Raw genomic sequence first — 27,790 nt, 5'->3', positions numbered from 1 at the left:
TCCAAGTTAACAAATTTGTTTGGTCGCTAATGAAGTGTTGTCTATATTGTTGAAAATAGAGCACCTGTACTAGATCGATAAAGAAAATGGTCGTCAGACAGATGTTATGATTTGTTTTGAAATATTGGATTTTGTCCAAACATGTGATTTTCGGAATGGCTAGTCCTAATGGTCAAGAATATGTCAAAAATCTTGAAAGAATATAGCTGTGACGCAATGACGTGGCTTTGTTGATCAGTGAACGGATTTTTTATCTGCTGCAGGAAATTGTGAAATCGCGGAACTGGCATAGTGATTCTTAGTTGTCAAAATACCATGAAGATGTCAGTATGATTTAACAGTGTAACCATTTTTGTTTTGACCAAAACTCCACTATATCTGTTAGTAAATACAAAACAAAATGGGCAATCTTTTTAACAAGAGTAATAAATCTGGGCCTGGGTTTAGGACGGTGGTACCAAACCATGTGGTTGGGGACATCCCACCCAAACACAAGAGTCACCCTAACCGGGATTACCGGAGCAACAGAATCAAAACCACCAAGTACTCCATTGTGACATTCCTACCCAAGAATTTATTTGAACAGTTTCATCGATTTGCCAATTTATATTTTATATTAGTTGTAGCCTTGAATTGGGTCCCCCAAGTCCAGGCCTTTGGAAAGGAGATAGCCATGATACCTGTGATATTCGTACTTGCCGTTACGGCTGTGAAAGATGCATTTGAAGACTTTAGGCGATATAAATCTGATAGAAAAATCAACCATCATACTTGTCGACGATATTCTAGGTAAGCTACTTCACACTCAGAAATGGGATTTTTGGTGAAATAAATTGAGTGTGAAACTATGACAGAAAAACAATTCCAAATTTAAACTAAAATATTCTCACATTCGAGGTTTCAAAAGAGCATCATATATCATATCCATTTCCATAGCTCTGACATGCAAAGAGTTTTTATATTTCCTTATATCTGGTACTACACAAGCTTCTGATACTGAATAACACACATTTCTGTATTAAAGAATTCATCATTTAAGTTTTATATCCCTTGCTGGTATTCCCTGTACATATACTGTTAAAGCCTATCCTGGATGTGGAAGTTGAGGTAATAATATCCTTCAACAAAGTTACAGCCTTACAGGGCACACAAGGAACACCTTGTCTGTCTGTCTGTCAAATTCTCTGTATTAATGCAAAGCTTAGCATTTCATTCACTTTACCTAGTTTATTTCAAGGGGTATCAAATCCAAACTTTCATATTTAGTGTTACTTTTGATGCATCTGAAAAGATGCATGATCCATATCTTCTTATGGTAGAGACATAATATTAAATTTTAATCTAATATAATATATAGTTTATGCTTAAATATACATACTCCAAACAAAAGGTCAGTTGCATGTAATGGTGAATATTTCTGGACTTATATAAATGATTAATCTATATTTCAGTATGATAAAAAAATATATAAAACCTCTAAAATCATTTTTACAAGTTGAAGACTTCAGTGACCATGTTCATTTATTTTATCTTTTGCCACCACCCTTATAAATCTATACATTTGTTTACAATTTTATAGGGCATTATTTAGACATATTGAATGAAAAATAAAACATTATGTGACTCTAATACTTAATTAGTTAGTAGTATAAGGACAACTTTTTAAAATCTTTGCTTGGCCTCTCCTGACTCAAAATAAAGAAATTTGTTACAAGTAGGTTTAGGGGGAATCTTTTTTTTATTATTATTTAAAAAAAACACTTCTGAATTTTCCAAGATGAAGTTAAGATAATTAACGGAGTGAGAAAATTTATGAATGAATTTAAAAAACTATTGTTTCTTAAACATGTATTAAGAGATTAGAAAGTTAGGGTGATATTTTTAAAACATGGTAAAGAGAACCACAGAATTTTTTTTTACATATATTGGGAATTGTCATGATTTTTGAGAAAAGTTTGCAATGCATGATCATCTGTCCTTAGGTGACCCTAGGTTGACCTAAAACATTGTTGACAACAGTTATACCGGTACTTTAAAATACTGCTACTTTTGTGATAATTGAAATTTTGACTTGGGAATACCAAATACAGTTAAAATCTTGTCAAAACAATTTTCTTTTCATTTTTGTGACAATTTCTAGAAAATGTTAAATTAATGCAGATGTTAAGAGGTGAGGAAGTCCTAACAAACCACAAGGGATTGAAAAAAACCCACTTATAAAGAGAGCTACTATATGTACAATTATATGCAACTATGTCCAATATGTTTCACTTTTAATTTTGCTTCTTATGAGTATTATGGTCATTTTTTAAAATTTTTTGAAAAAGGATTTATCTAATGAACGCCAACTAATCTATTTAGATTAATCTACCCGGTAACTTTTTTTTGTATTTAAAATTTTTTTTTTTTATGTTTGTTTGTTTATTTTTCGAAACATATATGACTTGATTGTTTCAAAGTTTTTACACAGCAGCAATAAATATTATGAATCTGCATACTTTTTTAATGTGCAATAAATTGTGAAAATTTCAAGAAATTTGTAAGTTTGGGATTATTATAATGTTTATTGTGTCAAACAAAATTTTTATTCTGGGTTTTATACTACATGGGTACATCTTCCCCATACCCTCATTGTCCCTGACAAGAACGCTCTACTGGGTAGGATAAAACAGAATTTTGTAACAGAAATTGCTACATATACTTTCTAGTTTGACCAGATCTTCCGTAATATTAAAACATTCTTTTTTTGTTACAGTTCTGACAAGCGATATGTGAAGAGTGAGTGGATGGAGATCCACGCAGGGGATTTTGTTCACCTGGCCTGCGATGAAATCATTCCAGCAGACATTCTACTGCTCCATTCCAGTGATCCGTTAGGGATCTGTCACCTAGAAACCAGCAACCTCGATGGAGAGACCAACCTAAAACAGCGACAAATCGTCCACGGACTCAAATACGAAAGGGTAGGTCAAGGTTGAAAAGTATTCAAAGACTGATCAGTCACAGACCTTAATATGGAAGGGTAGGTCATGGTCAAATTGTTAGCAAAGACAGGTCATCCACAGACTAAAATATAAAAGGATAGGTCAAGGTCAAATTGTAAAACAAAGACAGATCGTCAACATACTTAAATAAGAGAGGTTAGGTCATGGTCAAATGATTAATTAGTAAAGACAGGTCATCCACAGACTAAAATACAAAAGGATAGGTCAATGTCAAATTATTATCCAAGACAGGTCAGTCACAGACTAAAATATAAAAGAAGAGGTAAAGGTAAAGGTAGGTCATCCATAGACTAAAATATGAAAGATTAAGTAAAGGTCAAATGTTGGGATAAAAGTCTGGTAGTAAGATTTCCCTGTATTTCAGTAAGGAAGGATATATCTGGGTTGCAGTATTTTAAATCTATGTGGCTCACCATGCATATACCCCTTCAATTGAAGTGATTTCTGTGGCTAATTAACAGTTTTTTAACACCTCGGCAAACAAAGATATCCTGATTTATAAAACACAAATCGATGAATTTTCAGACTTTATTTTATTGTTCATATTTTAGATTGGTTTTTTTTGCAAATGCTTAATTTAAAAAGTCAAAAAATTGGGATGATCGATTTTGCGGGTGAAAACAATGACACACACGCGGGTCATTAAAATGAGTGGGGGGTATTTCCTTCAGAGAGGTCCAAATTAGTATAAACCTAATGTTAAATTAAAAAGATTAACCAAAATCACTGTGCAGTGTTTATACACACTGCAGATTAAGCAATGTTTTGTTCTAAATTTTGACATATAGATGCTGCATTCTGTGTTCATTGATACTATGTCTGTTTTTTAATCAGGTTTGGGATAATTTTATCGTGATACTTCAATTTATTGGGCTTAAATCGGGATATTAGTACAGAGAAGTAATTTTTAATAGAAAAATAAATATTAAAAAATCCTTTTACAAATTCCTACCATAAGAAGATCAACTCTTTTAATTAAGAAAGGAATAGAAAAATACTGATGTAAATTGAATTTTAAAGCTTGATCTGATTACTTATAGCTTGGTCGTGCAAACAAGGGTATATTTAAGTTCCCTGTAGGATATTTTTTCTCAAATTATTGAATATTTACATGGCTTTCAACCTCTAATCTGCTACCATCTGTGGCAAAATTGAGTTAACCTGGTAGTCATTTCATAAGTGTGCGATTAATGTTGATAGATAGGACACAAATGGGTCAGAGAACTCTCCAGAATGTAACAAAGAGGGGACTATATAAAGTACAGATATATCATATATAATTAGCTATACAAAGTAGTATTATTATGCACATGATATAGCAAAATGAGTTACAGTGCTGTCTGCAGTGTTAGGGATATTAGAGATATTAGTGTTCACCATTGCATGTATAGTACTCTGTTCTTAAGCATGATATTGATATAAGATCTGTGTGCAGGCTAAGGAAAGACTTCTAGACTTCTCTTAATAACCAAAATAAAAACTTGTTAATTAGAACATATTACCCGAGTTCAAACTATTTGGCAATCTTTGATTTTTTGGAAATTTTAAATGGACAGTACTGCAGACATTCATTCAGTAGTTCAATATCTGGATTATACGTGTTTAAAGGTCCCCAGATATTGATTTAAGGTGTGGCTACCTATGAAAGGTGAAGAAATGCAGGAGTTACATATTGTGACATTGGAATAAAACTCCCAGCCATAGCAGTAAATGTTGAGGTACACACCATCAAAAGTTCACCCACCCTTATCTCTGACCTAAAGTCAGGTGCAATCAGGAAGTGACAGTTTGGGGGATAATGGGGAGGGGGAGGTTCACAAAAAAAAATGAAGACAGCCAAAAAATAAGTCTTAAGAATCTCAAAGGGGGGGATTCTCTTACGTAGAATGATTGATCTCTGTCTATAAAATAATTACAATTTTTACAATTTGATAAATGTGAATCATTCATATTTTATGATAGGTGATAACTAGGGATGAACTTGTCAATAAGACTTTTTTTTCATTTTACTTCTCTCCCACTTTAACGTCCCCCTTTCTCAGATAAATACAGTGTCCTGATCCTGATTATAGGTTTATAGAAGCAGTAGTTGAAGCAGTGATTAATATTGTTTGGCCTCTATATAAAAAAATATGTCTTGACAAGAAACCCCACCCCACTCTCCCTATTTTTATGGCAGGTATGAAATATACCAGTAACTGTCATTAAAACTGGAGAATATTCTTCTATATCTTTGTGACAAGATAACCTGGCTGCACCCAAGGTGTAAATAAACAAAGGGGGGACACCAAGACACAAGATTTCCCCAGTCACTGGGTTATCAAAATTCAGACACCAACTTGTTGATTGTTATTGTGATAAGACGTAATAATATTCAACAAGTTAAATAATGAAATATAATCATGAGAATCCAAATCAGCTAGTGCATCTTGCTTTTCTCTTTGCCCTATTGAAATTAGGAAATATTTGTAGCTTTAAATTTGTTGAATAAAGCCAAGGAATATGTTTATGGATTAATCCCTGGCCCTCTTCTATTGTATTTTTATGGTCTTATCTAACCTTAGCATCAGAAGTCAGCATCAAATTTCAGGAGTAATTTTTTTTTACACTTTGCTTCCTTCATGTTCATGTTTTATCAGAGAAGACACAGAAACTTCAATTTTTATTTGATTAGTCTCTTCAGTCACCTTAAAACTAGACAGGTTTGAAGTTTCCCTACTCCCTTCACAGTGTTTTCCCTTTATTTCAAAGTAAAGGGTGAGACAGTGTTTTCCCTAAGAACCGGCAACCGGCCAAATTGACCGCTTCAATTGACAAAAATGCCGGTTTAAAATAAAAAATTGTTGTAAGGTCCACAGAGATTCTGTTCATAAACATCAGCCCTTAGCCTGTAACAACTGATCTCTAACCCTTTACTTTGAAATAAAGGGAAATCACTGGTGAGAGATCAGTTGTAACATGCTAGGGGCTGAGGTTTATGAACAAAAATTCTGTGGACCTTACAAAGCGGCATTTGTGCCAATTGAAGCTGTCAATTTGGTTGGTAGCTGGTTCTTAGGGAAAACAGTGCTTCACTTTCAAGAATTTAATTTTTCAACAGGATGCAGAATACATTATTAAATGACAACTTACTTTCTTTGCTTTCAGAAAAAGTTTGCTGTGGAACAATTCAAATACAACGTAGAATGTGAACTTCCCAATGCTGAAATTTACAAATTTAATGGCTTCATGTAAGTATATTAATTATCTACAATTACTTGTAAATTTTATGATGTATTAAGCTTCAATTTTAAACTTTTCTGATGTCAAAATTGACCTGGAGATTATGCTGCATTCTGAACCAATTTTATCACCATGTATTTCTAACAACGCATGAAGCCAATATCTGTACTGACTGTGCTTCGTCTGTTATAAGGGGGTAGATTCTACTAGATTGTTGATGAATCATTATTTTGTAATAAATGTAAATTTAGTGCTTGATAATCTGTTGATCCACCTGAATTGACTAATTAAAATAATAATTATAAGGAGACTTAAAAGTCTGATATCAGGAAGTGTGATAATTCTCTTTTTTCAGTCAGTGAAATTGTAAAATAATTAACAGTCAGTACACAAGTGAACCAGATGCCTGGGATATTGAGTTTCAGACTGGAATGAGGAAGTTACACTCTATTGGCTTCTCACATTTAATGATCAGATTTTACGCTCAGGGGCCAGTAGATATTGCTTTGTTTGAGTTAAATCTAGCAGAATATATGTTACTGGCCCCTGAGGTTTGGGGGACTACAGATCTGATATCTAAATGTTTTATTTCCTTTTAAATTTTGAGAGCCATGGCTTCAAATATTAAAACTTTGTTTGAGGGTCTAGATAAGTTATCCAAGCAATTTCTATCTAAGACAAAGGAGTAGTCTTCCATTAAGAGGCTTATTTCCTTGACAACTGGTGCTCAGTCCAGCAGGCTTTCTGACCAGTGTCTTGGAGAACCGATTCCTGGATAAAACTCAGGTGGTCATGGTTACTACATGATCTCTATTGATTTTTTGTGAAGAAGGTCAAAATTTTTATGTTTTTCTGCTATACCTAGTGATTACCAAACAATAAATTGGGAAATCTTGAGTGACTGTCATAAAAATTAATATTAATGTAGTGTGAAAGAAGAACCTGTAATCACTTCTTCCTGAAGGCATAAGGCGAGCATATATGTTAACACCATTTCTTGCTCTTTGTTAGTTTCAGTGAAGTAAGGCATGCATAGTAAATACATGTAGGTTTAAGTATTTTATCCTGTATCTACACACATCGCATGTCACAATTGACACGGGAGGCTTTATGTTTAAGGTCCTTTGACTCTCTGTTAAGAGAGATAACTCTTACTTGAAGTAATGACATTCTTCTGAAAGATTGTCCAGCTAATAAATAATTTTATTATTTGATTGAATAATTTCCATCTCTCTGAATGGCTGAGATCCAACTATGTTAGAAAAATACTACGTTGTATTGACCTGCACGTGACGTTCCAGGTGAATACAAGGATTTATTTCCTCTACATTGATCTAAAAATAGATCGGGAAATTCCAAATTGATACAAATTGAATTGGTAAGCTATTTAAACGACTATGACTTTTTTCAATTGAACAAAAGATAAGAGAATATATATTTTCGGGTGAGGATGGTAAGAGGGGATGCAGGGCCCCCCTCAATACTATTACTTTAACAATGATTTTTACTTTTTGGCAGTCAATTTTCCCTAATAATACTCCTTCGTTTCGAAATCTATCCTATAAAAAAGACTTATTATTTTTTTATGGCAACTAAAATTGATTATAAAACATTTCAAATTGATACAACTGGTAAAGTTTATTTACATTTTAATTCTACTTCTGTCTTGTATTTGGCTAGGACTAAATTAAATGCAAACAAATAATGAGCTGTATCATTTTATCAGTGAATCATATAATAAAACAATTATTGCTGTTTTTTCGGTCAATACAATGATTTAGCCATCTTCGAAGTACAATATTCACCTTGCCCTTCGGGCTCGGTGAATGTTGTACTCCTCAGATGGCTAAATCATTGTATTGACCTCAAAAAACAGTAATAATTGTATACTATTTAATTTTTCACCGCAAGGTATACTGAAATCATTTGCATTCCAATTTGAAGTTCTTTTTTCTTTTTGTGAAAAATTATGAGTGTCATCATATAAACAAAGGTTTGTGTGAATTAACAGGTTGATGATGAACATATTAAATGTCATATCACTTGAAATTACAGTATGTTGTTGAAGAAATAAGGTGCCAAGATGATAAATGTAATCCAGAGTGACCAGACCCCTTTATAATTGGTATGCGTCCTATATGGTACGTTCTATTTTACAGTAAGCTGGAGTCGGGGGAGAAGGTGTCCCTCAACAAAGACAACCTCCTGCTGCGGGGGTGCACCATTAAAAACACGGACTTTGTGGAGGGGATCGTCTTATACGCTGGTGAGTCCGGGTCACTGTACATTATATCTGGGTCTTATTGAAGCTTTGTTTATTTTTTAGATAAAAACTCATTTATCACATTTCTTATCACAAATACTGTTAAAGTTTTTCAAATGAAAAGAAAAAGTTGTATATAAATTTTAGGAAACAAGGAAATCCTTTCATGAAAGTGTATGTGCTATATACTTACAGCAATCTATAACAAATGATTATTATTCCTTGTCAATTATCAAGATAACAGAAAATAAAATTAGAGAGAGAAATTAACACTCAGGTTTACTTCACAGATTTGCTGCAACTCTTCAAAGCTAGAAAGAATTTATAGAATTTTATTTTTGGTCATTGTTTTGGACACACTGACATCTTTGATTTTTGTGTTCAATGTAAAACCCCTTTCATTACTCAGAGCATGGAAACAGAAGAACTGTTGGTCAGTTTATATTTGATTTGCTCAAGTCTGATTCCTTGAATGATGTATTTGAAATACAACATGCTTTTTTATGTGTAAAAATCATGAAATCTTAAGCCAACTTTTAAACAGTTAAAATTATAATTCCAGCATTGTCAACTTTAGACATTTCTTATCACAAATACTGTTAAAGTTTTTCAAATGAAAAGAAAAATTGTATATAAATTTTAGGAAACAAGGAAATCCTTTCATGAAAATGTATGTGCTTTCTTACTGATTATTATTCCTTGTCAATGAAGTCCCTTGTACTTTTGAATTATAACAGTTGACACACTGACATTATTTTTCCACACTTTGCTCATTGCTCAACATGCTATTAACATGATAAGCCGGATCTTATTGAAAACTAATTCCAGCATTGTCAGTAAGACAAAGGTCACATTTCCAATAAAGTCCCGACTTTTAAATTCATATTAAACAGATGAAAAGGAATTATCGCCTTCATTGATTTCATCATAAATTTTCAGGACACGAGACCAAGGCAATGTTAAACAATCGTAATCCGCGGTACAAGAGAAGTAAGCTGGAGCGGCGTATTAATCGTGACGTCATCTACTGCGTCATCCTCCTGTTATTCCTGTGTCTGTTCTGTGCCATCGGTAAGGACATGTTCACTGGACTCAGAATTTATTAAATGAGACATATTTATTTATCGTATTGAAACAACTGAATGCATAAGACACAACAATGGTGTTTTGTGTTTTCCCATGAAACTTCTGTTAAAATAGCTGTAAAAGTTGTTTAAATGTGAAGGCCAACAAGATCTAACTACTGTTAGTTCCAAATAGAAATCCTTACAGACAGTTACTAATTTGAACTCATTAATCATTGCATACTCTGTATTAGAAACTGAGGAGAACCTATTTTGATTTTGCAGCCAGTGGGATATGGCTGTCTAACTTTGAGGACAGTACCACCGTTCTGTTTATCCCCTTTGAGAGTCTGGAGTGGTACAACCCATATTTCCAGGGATTTGTTGTCTTCTTCACCTACATCATCATTTTTCAGGTAAGCTATTTATGTACCCTTTCCCAAATTTAAAGGATGCAACTGAATTGATTAGATTATTTTATTCGCTTGTAAAAGTTAATTCCTGATTCTTTATCTCTGTTACCACTGTTACAATAAGTTTGAGAGCATTTTATTGCCCCTGACCCAGATAAGTTTCATGACCTTGACAATGACCTTGACACAGATTTTTCCCTGTTTCTATTTATGATCTTTCAATTTTTGTAGACTGTGATACCTCTTCCTTTATATGTCTCAGTGGAAATTGTCAAACTAGGTCAAGTGTACTTTATTAATAACGACATTGAGCTTTATTACGAACCAATGGACAAGCGGATGGAATGTCGAGCCTTAAACATCACGGAGGATTTAGGTCAGATAGAGTACATCTTCTCAGACAAGACGGGCACGCTGACAGAGAACCAGATGGAGTTTAAGTCGTGTACGATCGGCGGGACGGATTATCCACATACTCCAGGTAGGCTGTGTAGTTGTATATTAACCAGTAATCCATTTTACAAAATACTTACGCAGGTTATATAGTGTTTTCTGCAACAGCTGCAATGTTGAGTCATGAACAAACAAAGACAGACATTTTATTGTGTATATAAAATTTTATATCTTTACAAATAATCATCTAAAAATGGATTAAATCGATTAAACATTGTATTGTTCATTTCATTGTATCTGTATTATATGCTAAGTGTATGTGTTAAGTAACTGATAAACAACATTAGATTTTAGAAAAGAAAAATACACAGCTGTCCAGAATTGGTTTTTGCTTATATTACTTTTACTTATACCAGTAAATTGAATTTACATATCAAAACAGAATTTGATTTTCCTGTAGAGATAGATTAGATAATCTTTATGACTTTATGTTTACAGAGTTTGAGGAGGAAGATGATTTTAGTGAGACTGGCAGCAGGTACTCTCTGGCCAACATCAGCAGGACAAGCTCGGTACGTCACATAGCTCAATGTATGCCACATACATGTATATAAAACCTAGCTCATACTGTAAAATAACATCAGCAGAACGTGCCCGGTACATCACATAGCTCAAACCTAGCTCATACTGTAAGATAAAATCAGCAGGACAAGCTCGGTATGTCACTTAGCTCAAACCTAGCTCATAGTGTAAAATAAAATCAGCAGAACAGGCTCGGAATGTCACTTATATAAAGTGTAGCTCATACTGTAAAATAACTTCAGCAGAACATGCCCGGTACGTCACATAGCTCAAACCTAGTTCATACTGTAAGATCAGGGGTCTAGAATTACGCTTTCCCGTTGCCCGGGGTGAGTAAAAATCCATACGGGAAAGTTCGATCTTGGGTCATGCTCACCTGCTCAGGAAAGTAAAAAATAAAAGACAGTAGACACCAATATTGTTGAAAGTTGTTCTTTTCATGAGTTTGATTGAAAATTGAATTAATTTACTTAGCTAGTAAGTTGTGTGAAGCGGTATGAAGCGTTTTCTGTCAAATTAATACATTATCACTACCGGAAATGCTTGCTGTATAAATGAAAAACTGAATACGGTACACTTTTAATTTCCCGGAATTGATACGAACGTAATTTGATGGCTGTAACTCTGGAAACTTAAATGATTATTAGTATTTACATAATAAATGTATCCACTGAACAATAATTTTGACTTTAAAAATACAATTCAATACAGCATACAGTGTATTAATATATCTATATCAAAACTGCAATGCAATATAGCATATTATTTTATAGTGTATCAGAGACACAAATATGCTACGCATATTAAATATTTTAAGGTAGGTCCGTACTTTCAGAATTTTCTGTCAAACTGATAATTTTTCAATTTGAATACCTTGAACAAGTCTTATTCTTACTAAAACACCCATAAAAGACATATCTTTGCAGGTTAATATTCATACAACATGTCTCAGCGCACATACCTCTAAACACTCAAAAGCCAAAATTGAACATTAAAAAGTGTGATATCATATTTCTCTTAGTTATGCACCTAATCACATCAAATTTATGTTAAAACTTATGAAGATCAAAAATATTCATTTGCCAAGAGAATATTTGAAATCTTTACTGCAAAACATTTACAAATTGGTGTTGAATCTGTCCATGTCTTTCAGAAAAAAATCTTAAAATATCTTTATTTTTATTTTTTCTCAAAATCCAAAATGTTTAGATGTCATTTTTTCTTCAAAACTATTAAGAATCATATCTAATGTTAACAAAAACAGCAAACTTTATTATGGTTGACCAGAGAATTTTAACAAAACAGTCTTTTGAAGACTTTTTTTCAGTTATTCAATGCAAAATTTAAAAAAAAATAAAAATTAAATGGATGATATAGGCTCTAAATCAATAAAAATAGATCTCGGGTTAGTTTGCTTAAAAGAAAATTAAAAAGATTTAGGTCCATAAAAGCAATTAAGAATTTTGTGTCTGTGTACGTAGTAAATGACATATAGATCTTATGGACAGAGTGCAAAGTGTTAATTTCCATAAATAATGTATATTAAATGCTTCATATGCACAATAACACTATAATAAACAAATATATACTTGCTAAATCATTTTTAATCACCCAAAAAGATTTATATCAATAGAAAAGTGAAAATCAGAATTTTATATTGATGTGTAAATTTAGAACCGGATCCGTAAAAGTGTGGGCCTTCCTTAATATGATGGAAAAAATTCACATATTTGTGCCATGGGAAAAATGTTAGTCTGTAATTTTAAAACTTGTGATTATTTCATGCTTTTGTTGGGCAAGTGAATTTTTTAGGCGGGCAAGTGAAATTTATTGTATCACTTGGGCAAGTGAGTTATGAAAAAATTTCTAGACCCCTGAAGATAAAATCAGCAGGACAAGCTCGGTACGTCACTTAGCTCAAACCTAGCTCATAGTGTAAAATAAAATCAGCAGAACAAGCTTGGAATGTCACCTATTAAATATAGCTCATACTGTAAAAATCAGCAGGATGAGCTCGATATGTCACTTACATAAAACCTAGCTTATACTGTAAAATAACATCAGCAGGATGAGCTCAGTATGTCACTTATATAAAACATAGCTCATACTGTAAAATAGAATCAGCAGAACAAGCTTGGAATGTCACCTGTAAAATATTGCTCAAATTTCAAAATTACAAGCTCGGTAGGTCACATATATAAAATTTAGCTCATACTTTAAAATAAAATCAGGGTGACAAGCTTGGTATGTCATCCATAAAATATAGTTTATACTTTAAAATAACATCAGGACAAGCTCAGTATGTCACTTATTTAAAATCTAGCTCATACTGTAAAATAACATCAGCAGGACGAGCTTGGTATGTTATCCGTAAAATATAGCTCAAACTGTAAAATAACATCAGCAGGACGAGCTCAGTGCTTAAGCTATAAAATGTAACTCGTATAGCTTCTGTGCATCCCTTTATAGGTCTGTTCTGTTAATGGTCAGACAATCGATTTAAAAGAACTTTCTTGTTCATAGAAGAATGTTCAAAGTTTTATTTTTTGATCTGTGGGTGGATTTACAGTGAGGACAGAGAAATGATGATAGTCTTATTGCAGTGAAGAATGTATTAATTCAATCACTTGTAATGAAGGAGGTTAAAGATTGGGGCAGAGACAATCTGAAAGAAATTACAATGTACATTGTAATTTTCTTTGTACATCTTAAAGGTCAAAATTAGTCAAGAAAAGACCTCTAAAGGATAGTGAGTTTATAGTGTCTAATACGGTACATAATCAGCAGAAGACCTCCAAAGAAAAAAAACAAATAATCAGCAGGTTTAAGTACAATGTAATCATCTGTATAATAGAATAGCATACTATACCAGAAAGAAATTTTCAAGTCTTATACTGTAAAATCACATATTTTTGTGGGATCAAATTTTCGTGGTTTGAGGAAAATCTGTTCTTGGGGATTTGATTTCATGGATCAAGAATTATTGAGCTCTTATCTATTTAATATTTTACATTTCATGGTGGATATGAATTTGTGGGTCTTGTCATAGCTCGAAAACAATGAAAATTAACCCCCCACGCAAATTTGTGATTTCACAGTATTACTGATTTATCAAGACAGTTTTTTTCTGATTTCTTAAACTGAAGAAAATGAACATGATGAATAGTAAAATTCAAGATGAAATGAACAATTTGTTTAACATGACAGTAAAAATGAAATTTTAAATCAAAATTCATAGTGATAATTTTTGAAACAGACATGCAGTTTCTTGAACATTTGGCAAAAGCTGTCCGTATTAAGATTAGTACTTATTTGTTGATGTAGATCATGGATATAACTATTGAACCACATATTACCCATGCTTTGACAAGTAATTGGAGTCTACATTTTAAACATGGAGGAATGCATAATCACTCCAAAACCATACAGGAATTTTTCCTCAATATTGCGATATGCAACACCGTCATTGTTAGTAAAAGCCACGAGGATATGGTAAGTGACGAGTGGTGTGTGGTTTAATCCTAACATTCTCTCTCTCTCATCAGGTGATGGAAAATCTCAAACTCGAGCCGGGTCTAGAACGAGAAATCTCACGAATGTGCCTACGAAGTTTAAACAGTGTTAATTTGGACCTGCCAGAGTTTATCTCCCCTAACTCTCAGAGAATTCAGGAATTTTTCTTACTCATGGCTATCTGTAACACTGTAGTTGTCACGCATCACGCTCATGAAGATTTGGTAAGTGGGACAGGGTCAAGGCTAGGTCAAGGCCAACTCTAGATAAATTCAGTAACCTTGTTAAGGAACAGGTATTTAATTATAAGGTATCAGTGATACATGAATTTATTTCTTTTCTCTTTTAGATAAATTGTGAATTATTTACAAATAAGTTTGATCATCTTTAAACATAACCTAGAAGTGAAAATTAAAATCATCATCATTAGATTTTTAATTGTTTTTGCTCTTACTGCTAACTTTTTTACATGCTTTTGCACTTGCAAATTGTTTACTGGTAATTGATTTTTGTGTTTGAAAATCAGGGTTGCAAAAAACATTAACACATTGTAATATCTTGATTTTTTTTCTCTGTGAAGAGCTCTTGATAAAGTTATTCGTGTGATATGATCATGTCTTGGCAAGTATTTGAGACTAATCAAATTATTTCAGATGGATGATTGTGGATCCATTCTTGAAGGACATTATAAAGGCAGAAATAGGTCACAAGATGACCTTGATAAAGTTAGTAAAAGTGAAGAGTCGCCCCAGAAGAAAAGTTTCCCGATATTAAATCTCCCAGATACCCCCATACAACGCAAGGGGGCACTTCCACCCTTGGGACAAAGGGAGGTAGGGACACCACCTCTCTCTAAGAAAAATGGAGGTATACACGTACCTCCGATTACAATATCTAATTCTGGGGACTTTGACAGATTTCGGGAGTACGGGATTAGTACGCCCTCAGAGGGCAGTATAGCCGGGTCGTCATATATCTCAGACGGCTCACAGAACAGTCGCTACGAGGCTGAGAGTCCAGACGAGCTTGCTCTTGTCAGAGCTGCCTGTACGTACGGATGTCGACTAATTAATCGTAGTGTGGATAAAGTCAGGGTGTGGCTACCCGGTAAGTTACACTATAAATAAAGCCTCAGTTTTTAGACTGTGTAAATTTTGTATGTATATGATACACAAATTAATATTTGGCCAAGTCACATAATTCATGGAAAAGTGCACAAATGCAGCTTTATAGTTCATTTTGTTTTTTGAAAATTTTTTATAAAATGTATGAAGTTTTCTTGCTTGAAAGTTACTTTGGACTTACCAAATTAGAATTACCAGTGTAACTCTTCTTTGTGGAAGATAAGAAAATTTAATTTGTTTGTGGTACGTATCCTTGAGCTTTTTAATTATGATTTTCTCCTCTCTCAGGTGAGGGTGAGGTAGAGTTTGAGATACTGGAGGTTCTACAGTTTGATTCGACCAGGAAACGGATGTCTGTGATTGTGAAGAACCCCAACAACAAGGAACTGGTCATGTTTACCAAGGGGGCCGACACAGCCGTGCTGGGGGTCCTCCACAAAAAGTTCAAAGGTAAATCAGATCTATTGAGCATGCATTACTTGGTTGTATATTTCCTTGTTAATTAGATAAAATTTTCACTTGACCTACACACATGAAATTTCAGTCTGTTTTATCGTGGCTTTTATTTTTTTCTTACAGAGGATAAGGAACTACACCGACTGGTGAAGGAGTCAGAGAAGCATATACTGAACTATGCAATGCAGGGACTCAGGACTCTATGTATGGCCAAAAAGGTAAAAACTCGTAAAATCAAATTATGTAATGCAGCATGTCAAGTCCCTATTTATTGCCTAAAACCTAATAACCCATTGACTCACTGAACAAAGCATGGACATGGGCCCATGTGTATTTATAACAATTTGTTAAAGATAGTAAGGTTGACACATTTGTTACCATATGAAGAACCTAACACATCTGTTACTATATATAGATCCTGACAGGTTCTGTTTCTATATATAGATCCTGAGTCGTAAGGAGTATGACGAGTGGAAGGTGAGATTTAACGAAGCCTCGGCCGCCATGGACAACAGGGAAGAGAAGATTCTACAAGTGGCGTGCGAGATAGAGAAAGACCTGGAGCTTCTGGGTAGGTCATAGAGGGTCAGAGGTCAATGATTCAGAGAGGTTGTAGAGGGTCAGAGGTCAATGATTCAGGGAGGTCATAGAGGGTCAGAGGTCAATGCTTTGGGGAGGTCAAAATAGGTCACATGTCAATCATCAGGAATTAAGGACAACAGCTAGTTGTTCCCTTTCTATTTTACATTTTGATGAGACATACACTTGGAATTCATATAATAAAACATTGACTTTTGTTATTATGCTCATATGGGAGTGGAGGCATATCATTTTGTGCTCTCAATGCTCATATTACCTCTAGCTGAAAATTGAATTCCTAGCAAAATGAATGCACTTCAATGCAGCTTTATAAATGTGATTGGATAACTACTTCTTATGAATGATATTTTATCGGGCTTCTATTGTGTTTTCAGGTGCCACAGGTATTGAGGACAAGCTACAAGAAGGTGTGCCAGAGACGATAGATAAGCTGAGGAAGGCAGGGATCAAAGTCTGGGTCCTCACAGGAGACAAACAGGTAAGGGGTGGAGAGAGACAGATGAGGGACAGGGGGCAGACAAACAGATAGGGGACAGACAAACAGGTAGGGGGACAGACAAACAGGTAGGGGGCAGACAAACAGATAGGGTGGCAGACAAACAGGTAGGGGGGCAGACAAACAGGTAGGGGGCAGACAAACAGATGGGGGACAGACAAACAGGTAGGGGGCAGACAAACAGATAGGAGAGAGACAAACAGGTAGGGGGCAGACAAACAGGGGGTTCAGACAAACAGATAGGGGGGCAGACAAACAGGTAGGGGGGCAGACAAACAGGTACAAAAACAGGTAGGGGGCAGACAAACAGATAGGGTGGCAGACAAACAGATAGGGGACAGACAAACAGGTAGGGGGACAGACAAACAGGTAGGGGGCAGACAAACAGGTAGGGGGCAGACAAACAGATAGGGTGGCAGACAAACAGGTAGGGGGACAGACAAACAGGTAGGGGGACAGACAAACAGGTAGGGGGCAGACAAACTGAGGAAGGCAGGGATCAAAGTCTGGGTCCTCACAGGAGACAAACAGGTAGAAAAACACAAAAAACTAAAGTGAGTAGGGATCAAATGAAAACCTCATGGGAACAGTTGTGTTGGGACAGTTGTAAAGGAATAATAAAATTTTTGATCCTTATGATCAAGAAGTGCTGGGGGTAGGAAGGAACTTGAAGATTTTGGTTTTACAGATCAGGATGTAGACCTTGGGATAAATGGATACATTAGAGAGAAAAAAAAGAGTCTATAGAAAAAGAGGGAAGGGGAAGGAATGCAACGTGATACTTTCTAAACATAACATTGAACATAACTCTCTCTCTGTTTCAGGAAACAGCCATTCAGGTAGCTTACTCCTCTAAGCTGATTGGACAGAAAGATCAGGTCATCGTCATCAATGCAGAAAATCTGGTGAGTTATAAAACAACCTCCTTTTGAGGAAAAAAATCTTGATCAGTTTCACACACACGCATCAGCTTTGTGTAGATTGTAACTTCCTTTTTTGGAGTCAATACAGAGTCAAAAACAAGGAGCATATAATTTATTAAAATATAGGCATAATTCATAAATACTACAAAACATAGGAAAATACTGTGTAGCTTATATGGTATAACCATAGTATTTCTTTATAGCAAATTAATGGCATATTAATTTTATAGTTTATTTCATTAAATTTACAACTCTGTGATCTACATGTGTAAGTGAGATGTAATACGCAGGTCTCATTCCATGCTTTCCACACATGTACATGTTGATGTTTTTCTGTAGGTATGTACAAGGGACCTCTTGGAACACCACATACAGCAGATCAATCGGGACACAGCGGTCACAACGTCATCCTCAGCCCAGTCCAAGAAGCAGGAGTACACCCTGGTGATCGACGGTCGGACCCTGGCATACGCGCTCAATGAGCAGCTGGAAGACTTATTCCTTAACCTGGCTCAGAAATGCACATCTGTGGTGTGTTGTAGATCCACTCCCATACAGAAGGTAAATCTATAGATCCACTCCCATACAGAAGGTAAATCTATAGATCCACTCCCATATAGAACAAAAATTTATAGATCCACTCCCATACAGAACGAAAATTTATAGATCCACTCCCATACAGGAGGTAAATCTATAGATCCACCTTTGTATAGTGTTGTAGACCCACTACCCTGCAGAAAATAAATGTATACATCCTCTCCCATACAGAAAGTAAATTTATAGATACACTCTCACAAGGAAGGTAATTTTACAGATCTACTTCAGTAATGCAGAGTTCTTGAAAACTTTTTTGCGACCATTTGGACTGTGTGTTGAAGTTTGTCAGTCCAGACAAATTTCTATCGGTCCAAAAAAAATCAATAATAAGATGAAAACTGTCAATAACTGTATTTGAATTTTCTTATCAATACATTGTTCATCCAGCTTCAATAAACACTGCACACTTCATACCGATTTGATCACTGTATATCAATTTTCGTTGAATTCTCATGGTGGTCGATTTTCTTCATATAAAAATTAATTCTAGTTCAATTTTCTCACCTGGCTTACCTTAGTGCCGTCAAACTAGTTTACAATTCATAGTTTGGCACTTGCATTGATCAAAGAAGCCATTACAAGATACAGAAAAGCATTTGAAAGATTACGATTGGTCGGAGGGAATTTGTACGCAATTTGGACGGATTGTCGCAAGTTCTTCTGTCAAAATATTACCTGTCATTTGGACTGACACAGAATGCAAAGTAATTGGTCCTTGGTAGTTTTTATTGGTTTTGCCGACAGGATGAGTCATTTTGTGTATATCCGCTTTAATATAAATTTATAACATTGTATTGTGTGATAGATCACTCCCAAAGTATTTAACCTTTATTGTGTCTGAAACATTTTAAAAAAAAAATTCAATAAATCTGTTTATTTTACAGGGCTCAGTGGTCAAGTTAGTTCGAGACAAGCTGAATAAGTTAACGTTGGCAATAGGTTTGTATTCTATCTGGAAATGAGTCATTTTATGTAAATTTTATGAATAACATTTTCTTGATGACATTTTGAAAGTATGTTTGAACATTTCTCAAAAAAATCAGAATTTATGATGACATAACAAAATAGAATTTTTGGATATATACTATAGCCTACATGTAGTGGATGAAGATTGTGCGTTAAATTCATCATAGAGGAATATCATACAAGACACATCTGAAAAAAAAATTAATGTTTCCTCTACATCTGATACAGGTGACGGAGCCAATGACGTCAGTATGATACAGGTGGCCGACATCGGGATTGGGATTTCTGGACAGGAAGGCATGCAAGCCGTCATGGCATCAGATTTTGCCATTTCTCGCTTCATGTTTCTCCAGCGCCTCCTTCTGGTCCATGGACACTGGTGTTACTGTCGCCTCGCGCGATTCTCCTCCTTCATGTTCTATAAAAGCTTGGTAGGTCTTCATTTCTGCTCTTATTTTTTTGTTATTAAATAATTACATATGAGATTTGTATTATGCTAAAAATAAGTTTGTACACAGTTTGAATATTTTTAAATATCAGAAGTTCAGAAGTTGAAAAGAATATATTTTATATCACTGTCACAGGCACTTGACTTATTTATCCTTTCTTTTCATAAATAAAAAATTCTCCAAACTATTATAATAATGTTTTTATTTTTAATTTATAGAAGAAAGGATAAAAGTGTGTAAAGTACCTGTGATCACTGAATGTTTTTTTTTTTTTTGTATATATATGTCACAATTGTGCTTATCACATGATTGTTTGAATTTTTGAAATGAAGATCCCACTTAAATTATGTCTCTTTAAAAAAAAAATGGCACAAATTTCTAACACACTGATCAAATCAGGGGAATCTTTTTTCTTGTTAATACCAGGCGTGCATTGTGCATGTTGATATTGCATAAAACAATTTTTTTTGTAACAATATTATAATCTGTCTTTCTGTTAACAATAAATGTTTGTGTTTTGGTAATCTTATAATTCGAACACATTTTATTTTCCTGATGATGGCACCAAAAAATTGACACATTCAGTCATGAATCATTTAGAATCATTTAGAATAACAACATAATATTACTGTAGTTCCCATCAAAACTTTGTGGTGATAGATGCTTTTGGTATTTCATTCTTTGACAAATTTTTTGCATACAATATATCTTTTGAAAGAAATCAAAACAGAATTGCTGACATTTAGTAACTAGTTGCTAAAGTAGTTAGTTGTTTTGCTTTGAATTTATAATTCCAAATTTTTAGACAAGAAAACATAAAGGAAAAATGATTACTACCTAAAAGTAAAACTGTGAAACAAGCTCAGAATGTAGATTGTTCATTTTCAGTGGATGAAGATCATTATATATCAATCAGTATATTAGAACATGTACCATACCTCATTGTTTGGTTGTGAGAAGTAAAAATAACTTGAACAATATTAATTGATATTGCACAATATTTATACAGAAATTATGTGTGATGAGTTGCTAGATTTTCTTGTATTATCATCAATCATTTTAACCAGGTTCTAGGCTAGAGTTACCTCCTCTTGATGTCACCTCACCATAAATGGCAGAGGTCACCTTAAACTGCTGTTGCACTGAATATTACATTTAGATTAGAATGTTTTACAATTATCAAAATTTTTAAAATGAACACAGTTAAAAAAAAAACACTATTAATTTACATAACTGATTTTTAATATTTATATATATATATATATATATATATATATATATATATATATATATCAAAGGTTTAAGTGCAGCAGTAAGGTGTATAACTCTGTAGACAGACTATGGGGAGATAACTCTGGCCTGAGATCTGTTTTCTGTGTTCTAACCCCATCTCGTCTGTTTCTAGATCAGTGTATTAGTCATGTTTTGGTACCAGATCTACAGTGCGTACTCGGGATCGATGCAATTTGACAGTCTTTATACCATGCTCACGCATGTAGTCTTCTGTGCTTTTCCCCCTCTGGTGAACGGGGTCTTAGACAAAGACTTGTCGTCAGAAACCCTCCTCCGATTTCCTCATATCTACAAAATGGGCATTGATGATACGGTAAATACTGCACTGCTTTGTATAATCATTGTACATTAATTGTTTTGTTTCCTGATTGATTTTAGGGAATTGAGTTCACCATGCTCTGGTTCCAGCTCTATAGCGGATACTCGGGCTCACTCCAATTCAACAGCCTCTTTCTGTTGTTTATCCATGTCTTATTCACGGCGTTTCCGCCGGTCGTTAACGGCATATTTGACAAAGACTTAATGCCGTCCACCCTGTTACACTTCCCCGAGGTGTATAAAATGGGGATTGAGGATAAGGTAATCCGTGGTAAACATGGTAACCCCGTAACCTCTTGCCTGCCGTAGCCATTTTCTCTTGGAGTTTTTGATGTGTATATTTTTTGCAGTGAGGAATGTAAAATGTCTGACTGGCCTCCATTTTATGTCTAACATGAGAATGTCCTTCCTCCTCTAGACAGGAGGAATTAAAACTCTAAAACTGAATGTATTGATCTAACATTTACATAAAGACATGTAAATCATGCTACTTGGAAAATTGTCCTTTTTTGCATATGCATTATCACAATAAGACATTTACATGTACATAATGCATGTTTATTTATAAAAAGCTTACAGTATTACATGTATAAATACAAGCTTTGAAGTACACAGTACAATAACACCGTAATATATACAGATTAAAAGAAATATGAGGTCAGATTGAATTACATAACTGATATTGTAAGGTCAAAAATCCCTCCTAATGCTTAAAGGTGACAGGCATTACATGTAAAACAGAAGTTTAATATATATATGCTTTGTAATTAATTATTAGACTCTATGCCAGTGGGGAGCTTTGCATTATAAATATGATATTGTAAATTCAGCTGGTTGAGGAGGGTTGTGTATTAGTTGTATATTATAGCTGCTTAGTTTAGAAAACAGGAAAGGATCATTAAAAATGGCAGGAAAAAACTGATTTAAATGAGAGGGGAGTTATATGTTATACTGCTACTTCAATAAATCGCAGGGCTGTGCAGGCAAGAATGTGTAGTAGCTAAAACTTAACGAAGTAATTGAATTAATAACTTGATATTTACTTGCTGTATTCAACTTAACATGATCTTCCTGACGTCTTAAATTCATTAACAAAAATCTGTACAAATCTTAATTAATATTTAATACACTAGTAAAGCAATGGACAAAATGACCTAAATTTACTGAGACTCTTTATCTCACACATTAATTACTGAAAGCTTATTGAGGTTTCCTCATACACTTCTATACTTGCAAACTTAAGTAAATTTTTATCCGAGTTACACATGCTTTTATATCACACAGCTGTTTAAAACAAAATGACTTTAAAATCATACATAGATTAGCCTTTTTTAAAACTCAAATGTTCACATGAACAGCTTAATTTAATTTGGCTGCACTATAGTGTTAATTGCTGATTACTAAGTTTATCAACAGGGGGTTAGGAGTATACTTAATGATGATAAAAATCCCCAGTCATATTATTGAACAGGGAGTTAGGAGTATACGTAATGATGATAAAAATCCCCAGTCAATTTATTGACAGTCAAACCTCATTATCTCAAACTCGAAAGGACCGAGAAAAAAAATCGAGAGAAATCTTAGGATTTGAGATATCAGGAGTAAAAAAAAAATAAAAGAATAAGTGGATGGGACTACCAAATAATCTCGACATTCGTATTCGAGACATCAATGTTAGAGATACCAAAGATCAACTACATTGTATATATTTATTTCAGACTGATTTGTAGTACATTTGGACTTCTATGGGGAAATTACTTGACAACTACAACAAAACAATAACAATGACAAAGTCTATCTATGTTCCTCCCTAAGTCTTCACTTTGGAAATGGTGAATAATAAACTAATTCCACTATGGGTCAGAGTTGAAGGGTTACTATGGGTCAGAGTTGAAGGGTTACTATAGGTCAGAGTTGAAGGGTTAAATGTCATTAAATGTTGATTCCAGGGTCAAGCACTGGTGTGCACATTTCCTACTCGATCACCTTGTATGGGACATTAACTTTATAACACCTATGGTCTTTGAGAAACAATATAAACGATGTATACTCCATTTAATGGTGATCTTGTTAGCTATATTTTGCTGTGTGCTACATTTAGATATGAAGCTTTGACAGAGATGCTAGAAATTTTAATCCAAGTAGATATTTGTATGATATTGCAAAGTAATATTCTGATTGTCTTGATTATGAATGTGCTTCTGTAATAAATTATAGACATTAATACTGCAATATTAAAGATAATCTTTGCATCTTTACATACTTTTTATATGGATTGCATGATGTTAAATGCTAATTGCATGGAAATGATTTTTTTATTGCCAGAAAATACATGTATTAGTTCTGTGATAAGCTTCAGTCTAATGCTAAATATTGTCATATCTTTTTGTTTGACATATAAAATTTTCAAGTAACTTACAATGTATTTTTTTTCTCTTTGTAGCAATATACTCGTTTTAGTTTTTTCTTCGCACTTCTGGACTCCATTTATCAGAGCATTATCCTTTATTGGGTGGCTCACTTTGTAAGTATACTGTATATATAGCATCAGAGATGTAACATACAAAGCATTGTAAATACATTTTACTTTACCATACAACATGTCGATACCATATCACTGGGTTTAAATCATTTGACATTGTAATTCCTTTTTTTGTAGGCCTACGAGTCGGAGCAGGTGGGAATCTGGGAGTTTGGCACCACTCAAATGGTGGCGCTCATCTTAATCATATTATTTACAGGGGCAATAGACACATACTCATGGGTAAGTTAATCAATGATTCTAATGCAGTTGTTTTGTAAAACACGTTTTGATTAGCTAATGCACTGGTGTTTGAAGCAGTAAAACGAGCATTAACGAGCGTGAAAGCTTTTTCATTGTGACGTCATAATAGAGCGACGCAAAAACACAATGCCCCGTGACGTATTTCATGTAACAAAATTCGACAAAATAAGACGTAAACAACAAACAAAATGCATGGATTGCATTAGAATGGGAATAACTGATCTTCTAATTTGGTATTTGCGACTGTTAATGCTGATTTAACGGTCACAAACATCCGTTTTACCGGCTCCGCTTATGCGTCGCTGGTAAAACTCAGTTTGCGACCGTTAAATCAGCATTAACGGTCGCAAATACCAAATTAGAAGATAGTTATTCCCTAAATCAAAGAGGACACTAGTTTACAAGCATTATCTAAGAATTCATTATATTACACAATATTTGTTCTGTTGATGGGTCTTATGTGCACCTATTACAGTAAAACTCGGTTATAATGAAGTCACTGGGACCTAACAAATAACTTCGCTATATTTGAAACTTGAATACCCGTATAAGGAATTAGTTATATTTATATAGCTGGGGATCCAAGATAACTTCACTATATCCGTGAATTCACATTATCCTTGTTCGTACTAAACGAGTTTTTCTGTATCAAAGTGTCCATGAAATAGCTAATTATAACTTATACCTGTATTACATATTGTTTGTTTTCTGTTGGCAGATCTGGCCTCAGTGGTTGACCATGATCCTGAGTTTTGTGTTTTTCTGGCTGTTTGCCATCGTCTGTCACGCCATCTGGTTCACGTTTGACCACCCGGCCAATCCTTACTGGGTGATGCAGAATACACTGGTCAAACCCATCCATGTTATCACTGTGGTCATCATCACTGTACTGTCTCTGTTCCCAAGGTATTTACATGTATATAACTACAGTGTATAACCCCCACCCCTCAACCCATCATCCCTGTACTGTCTCTGTTCCCAAGGTATGTCTATAACTACAGTGTATATCCCCCACCCCTAATCCCCATCATCCCTGTACTGTCTCTGTTCCCAAGGTATGTCTATAACTACAGTGTATAACCCCCACCCCTCACCCCATCATCACTGTACTGTCTCTGTTCCCAAGGTATGTCTATAACTACAGTGTATAACCCCCACCCCTCACACCATCATCACTGTACTGTCTCTGTTCCCAAGGTATGTCTATAACTACAGCGTATAACCCCTTCCCCATCCCTAAAACCATCATCACTACTGTCTCTTTCCAAGGTACGTCTATAAATAACTACAGTGTACAACCTCCACCCCCACCCCATCATTTGCTATAATCCCCTCCCCACCCCTAAATCCATAATCACTGTACTGTCTCTGTTCCCAAGGTACGTCTATATATAGCTACAGTGTACAACCTCCACCCCCACCCCATCATCTGCTATAATCCCCTCCCCACCCCTAAATCCATGATCTGCTATAATCCCCTCCCCACCCCTCACCCCATCATCTGCTATAATCCCCTCCCCACCCTATCATCTGCTATAATCCCCTCCCCAACTACCACCCCATCATCTGCTATAATCCCCTCCTCATCCCTAAATCCATAATCACTGTACTGTCTATGTTCCCAAGGTCTATCTATATAATATACCTACAGTGTATATCCCCGAATTTACTCTGTGGGTTCCTAGGGTATGAGACGTCTATAACAGCTTATAAACCCCTGTCTCACTCTCACTTTCATCACATATCTACAGCACATTTCTCATCACCATTCTCACTGCATTGTCTTTACCCACGGTAGAATAATTTCTATAGATAAGATTTATTAATACCAATTTGGGCCCATCAGGACATACAAGTAAAGAGAAATACAAGAAGAAATTCAAAATTGATAGTTATAATCTCTGTAAGTACAGTGTATACACTCCCTACTTTCCTCCTTAAAATCACTGATCTGCCCCCTCCGCAATTTTATTTAACTGTACCTGTTTCCAGGTTGTAACACCCTGATGTACCTACAGAATATACAGCCTTTTAAGAGGCTTTGCCACTGTTTTATAATATTGATAAGCTACAATGTTTGTAATAAATATGCAAACTTGAAAATATACAGTGGTGTAAATATGAAGGAATTATTGAGATTGTTACCTTGAGCTTAATTAGTTGCCTTAAAAAGTGTAATCATTACGGTACTCAATTAAATGTCAAGTAGGAAACTCAAGTTCATGCTCACTGTCAGTGTTAAACTGTGTGTTCTTCAGGGTATGTAAGGATTGCCCTATTTAATTTGACTGTTCATGTCTTCCAGATTTGTGATCCGGATATTCCAGAGAACGGTGTTTCCAGATTCAATCGTAAAAGCTCAATTCTGGGAGAAAAGTCAGCATAATCGTCGCGACTCGGCTCACTCGATCGATACTCAGGACACTGGAGACGTAATCTCAAGTCAGGAGTCGCGGACTGACACACGGACGTCTGAGCAGGACATCAGGATACGTAACGGAGGCAGCAGAAAAACTACAACAACGATAGCGTAACAATAGGTTCTGTATAAACTGATGAACTGCTACAGGTATGGTGCTGTGTTTGACTGGGAGAGGGCTGATGATGTGCCACCACCTAGTGACGAGAACAAGGGAGAGGGGAACCAGAACAGACGACCTAGTTACAGACCACCAGCTCACCAGCTTAATTGCTCCGACATTCAGTCCCAATATGGACGCTACATAGAGATCTCATTAGATGCGGAGGGGTGGTGAAATGATTCAGTGGAGGGAAGGTTAACGTAGAGGTAGCTTCATTCTGGACCAAACACTGTCTTTCATCATTATAAACAGTTACTGAGAGAGAGTGGGGTTTGATATAGACATCTATTTATAGGCAAGCTATGCTGCTGATTCTGATATGTTTTTGGCTGTGTTTCTGTATTTGTCTGTGTGTCTGTAGGAATGTGTGTGTGTGTGCCTTAATGTTAGAGTAACAAGTGTATGAATGGAAAGAGTTTAAATTTTATGTATTGTGAAACTTTTTAACATGTATTTTTGACAATTTTATATTCTAAGACTATTGTTAATTTATATAGCTGTATATTTGTTAATTGTGATCCTCAGTTCCACAGAGCTGCTCTATTTTTGAGCAACTCGTTTTTATTTATTTGTATTGATAACCATGTGTTCTTTGTCTCTATTGCTCAGCCTCTTCTCAGAAGTGACCGAGGTCTTCATTAATCACTCTTGGCATTCTACTTTTTTGATTTACTGGTGACCATTACTTTACTGTCTACTTATTCCTATATAGATTAACCTTTGCTGTAGTGAAAATTAATAAAAAT

General features: G+C 34.8%; 1 protein-coding gene across 2 annotated transcripts; it reads left to right on the top strand.

The window, feature by feature from the left end:
• Positions 1–13: 13 nt before the first annotated feature.
• Positions 14–27,790, top strand: LOC134239418 (phospholipid-transporting ATPase VB-like). 2 transcript variants are annotated; one of them, XM_062721602.1, is made up of 23 exons: positions 14–789; positions 2,756–2,963; positions 6,153–6,235; positions 8,387–8,493; positions 9,430–9,561; positions 9,840–9,970; positions 10,199–10,448; positions 10,859–10,932; positions 14,488–14,679; positions 15,109–15,562; positions 15,868–16,029; positions 16,159–16,253; positions 16,480–16,606; positions 17,010–17,113; positions 17,956–18,036; positions 18,394–18,615; positions 19,536–19,590; positions 19,846–20,048; positions 21,738–21,938; positions 24,121–24,201; positions 24,337–24,441; positions 25,181–25,368; positions 26,768–27,790. In XM_062721602.1, exons 1-23 carry the CDS (start codon positions 401–403, stop codon positions 26,994–26,996), a joined length of 3,873 nt encoding a protein of 1,290 aa, XP_062577586.1. In that variant the 5' UTR covers positions 14–400; the 3' UTR covers positions 26,997–27,790. The 2 variants fall into 2 exon arrangements, with proteins under 2 accessions (XP_062577586.1, XP_062577585.1); XM_062721601.1 differs by lacking the exon at positions 21,738–21,938 and adding an exon at positions 21,472–21,672.

Source organism: Saccostrea cucullata, unplaced genomic scaffold (assembly GCF_032062105.1).
Source record: "Saccostrea cucullata isolate Sc308-1 unplaced genomic scaffold, CSIRO_AGI_Scuc_v1 ctg344, whole genome shotgun sequence".
Lineage (NCBI taxonomy): Eukaryota > Metazoa > Mollusca > Bivalvia > Ostreida > Ostreidae > Saccostrea > Saccostrea cuccullata.
Note: the sequence above shows the minus strand (reverse complement) of the source record. Positions and strands in the feature narration are given on the sequence as shown.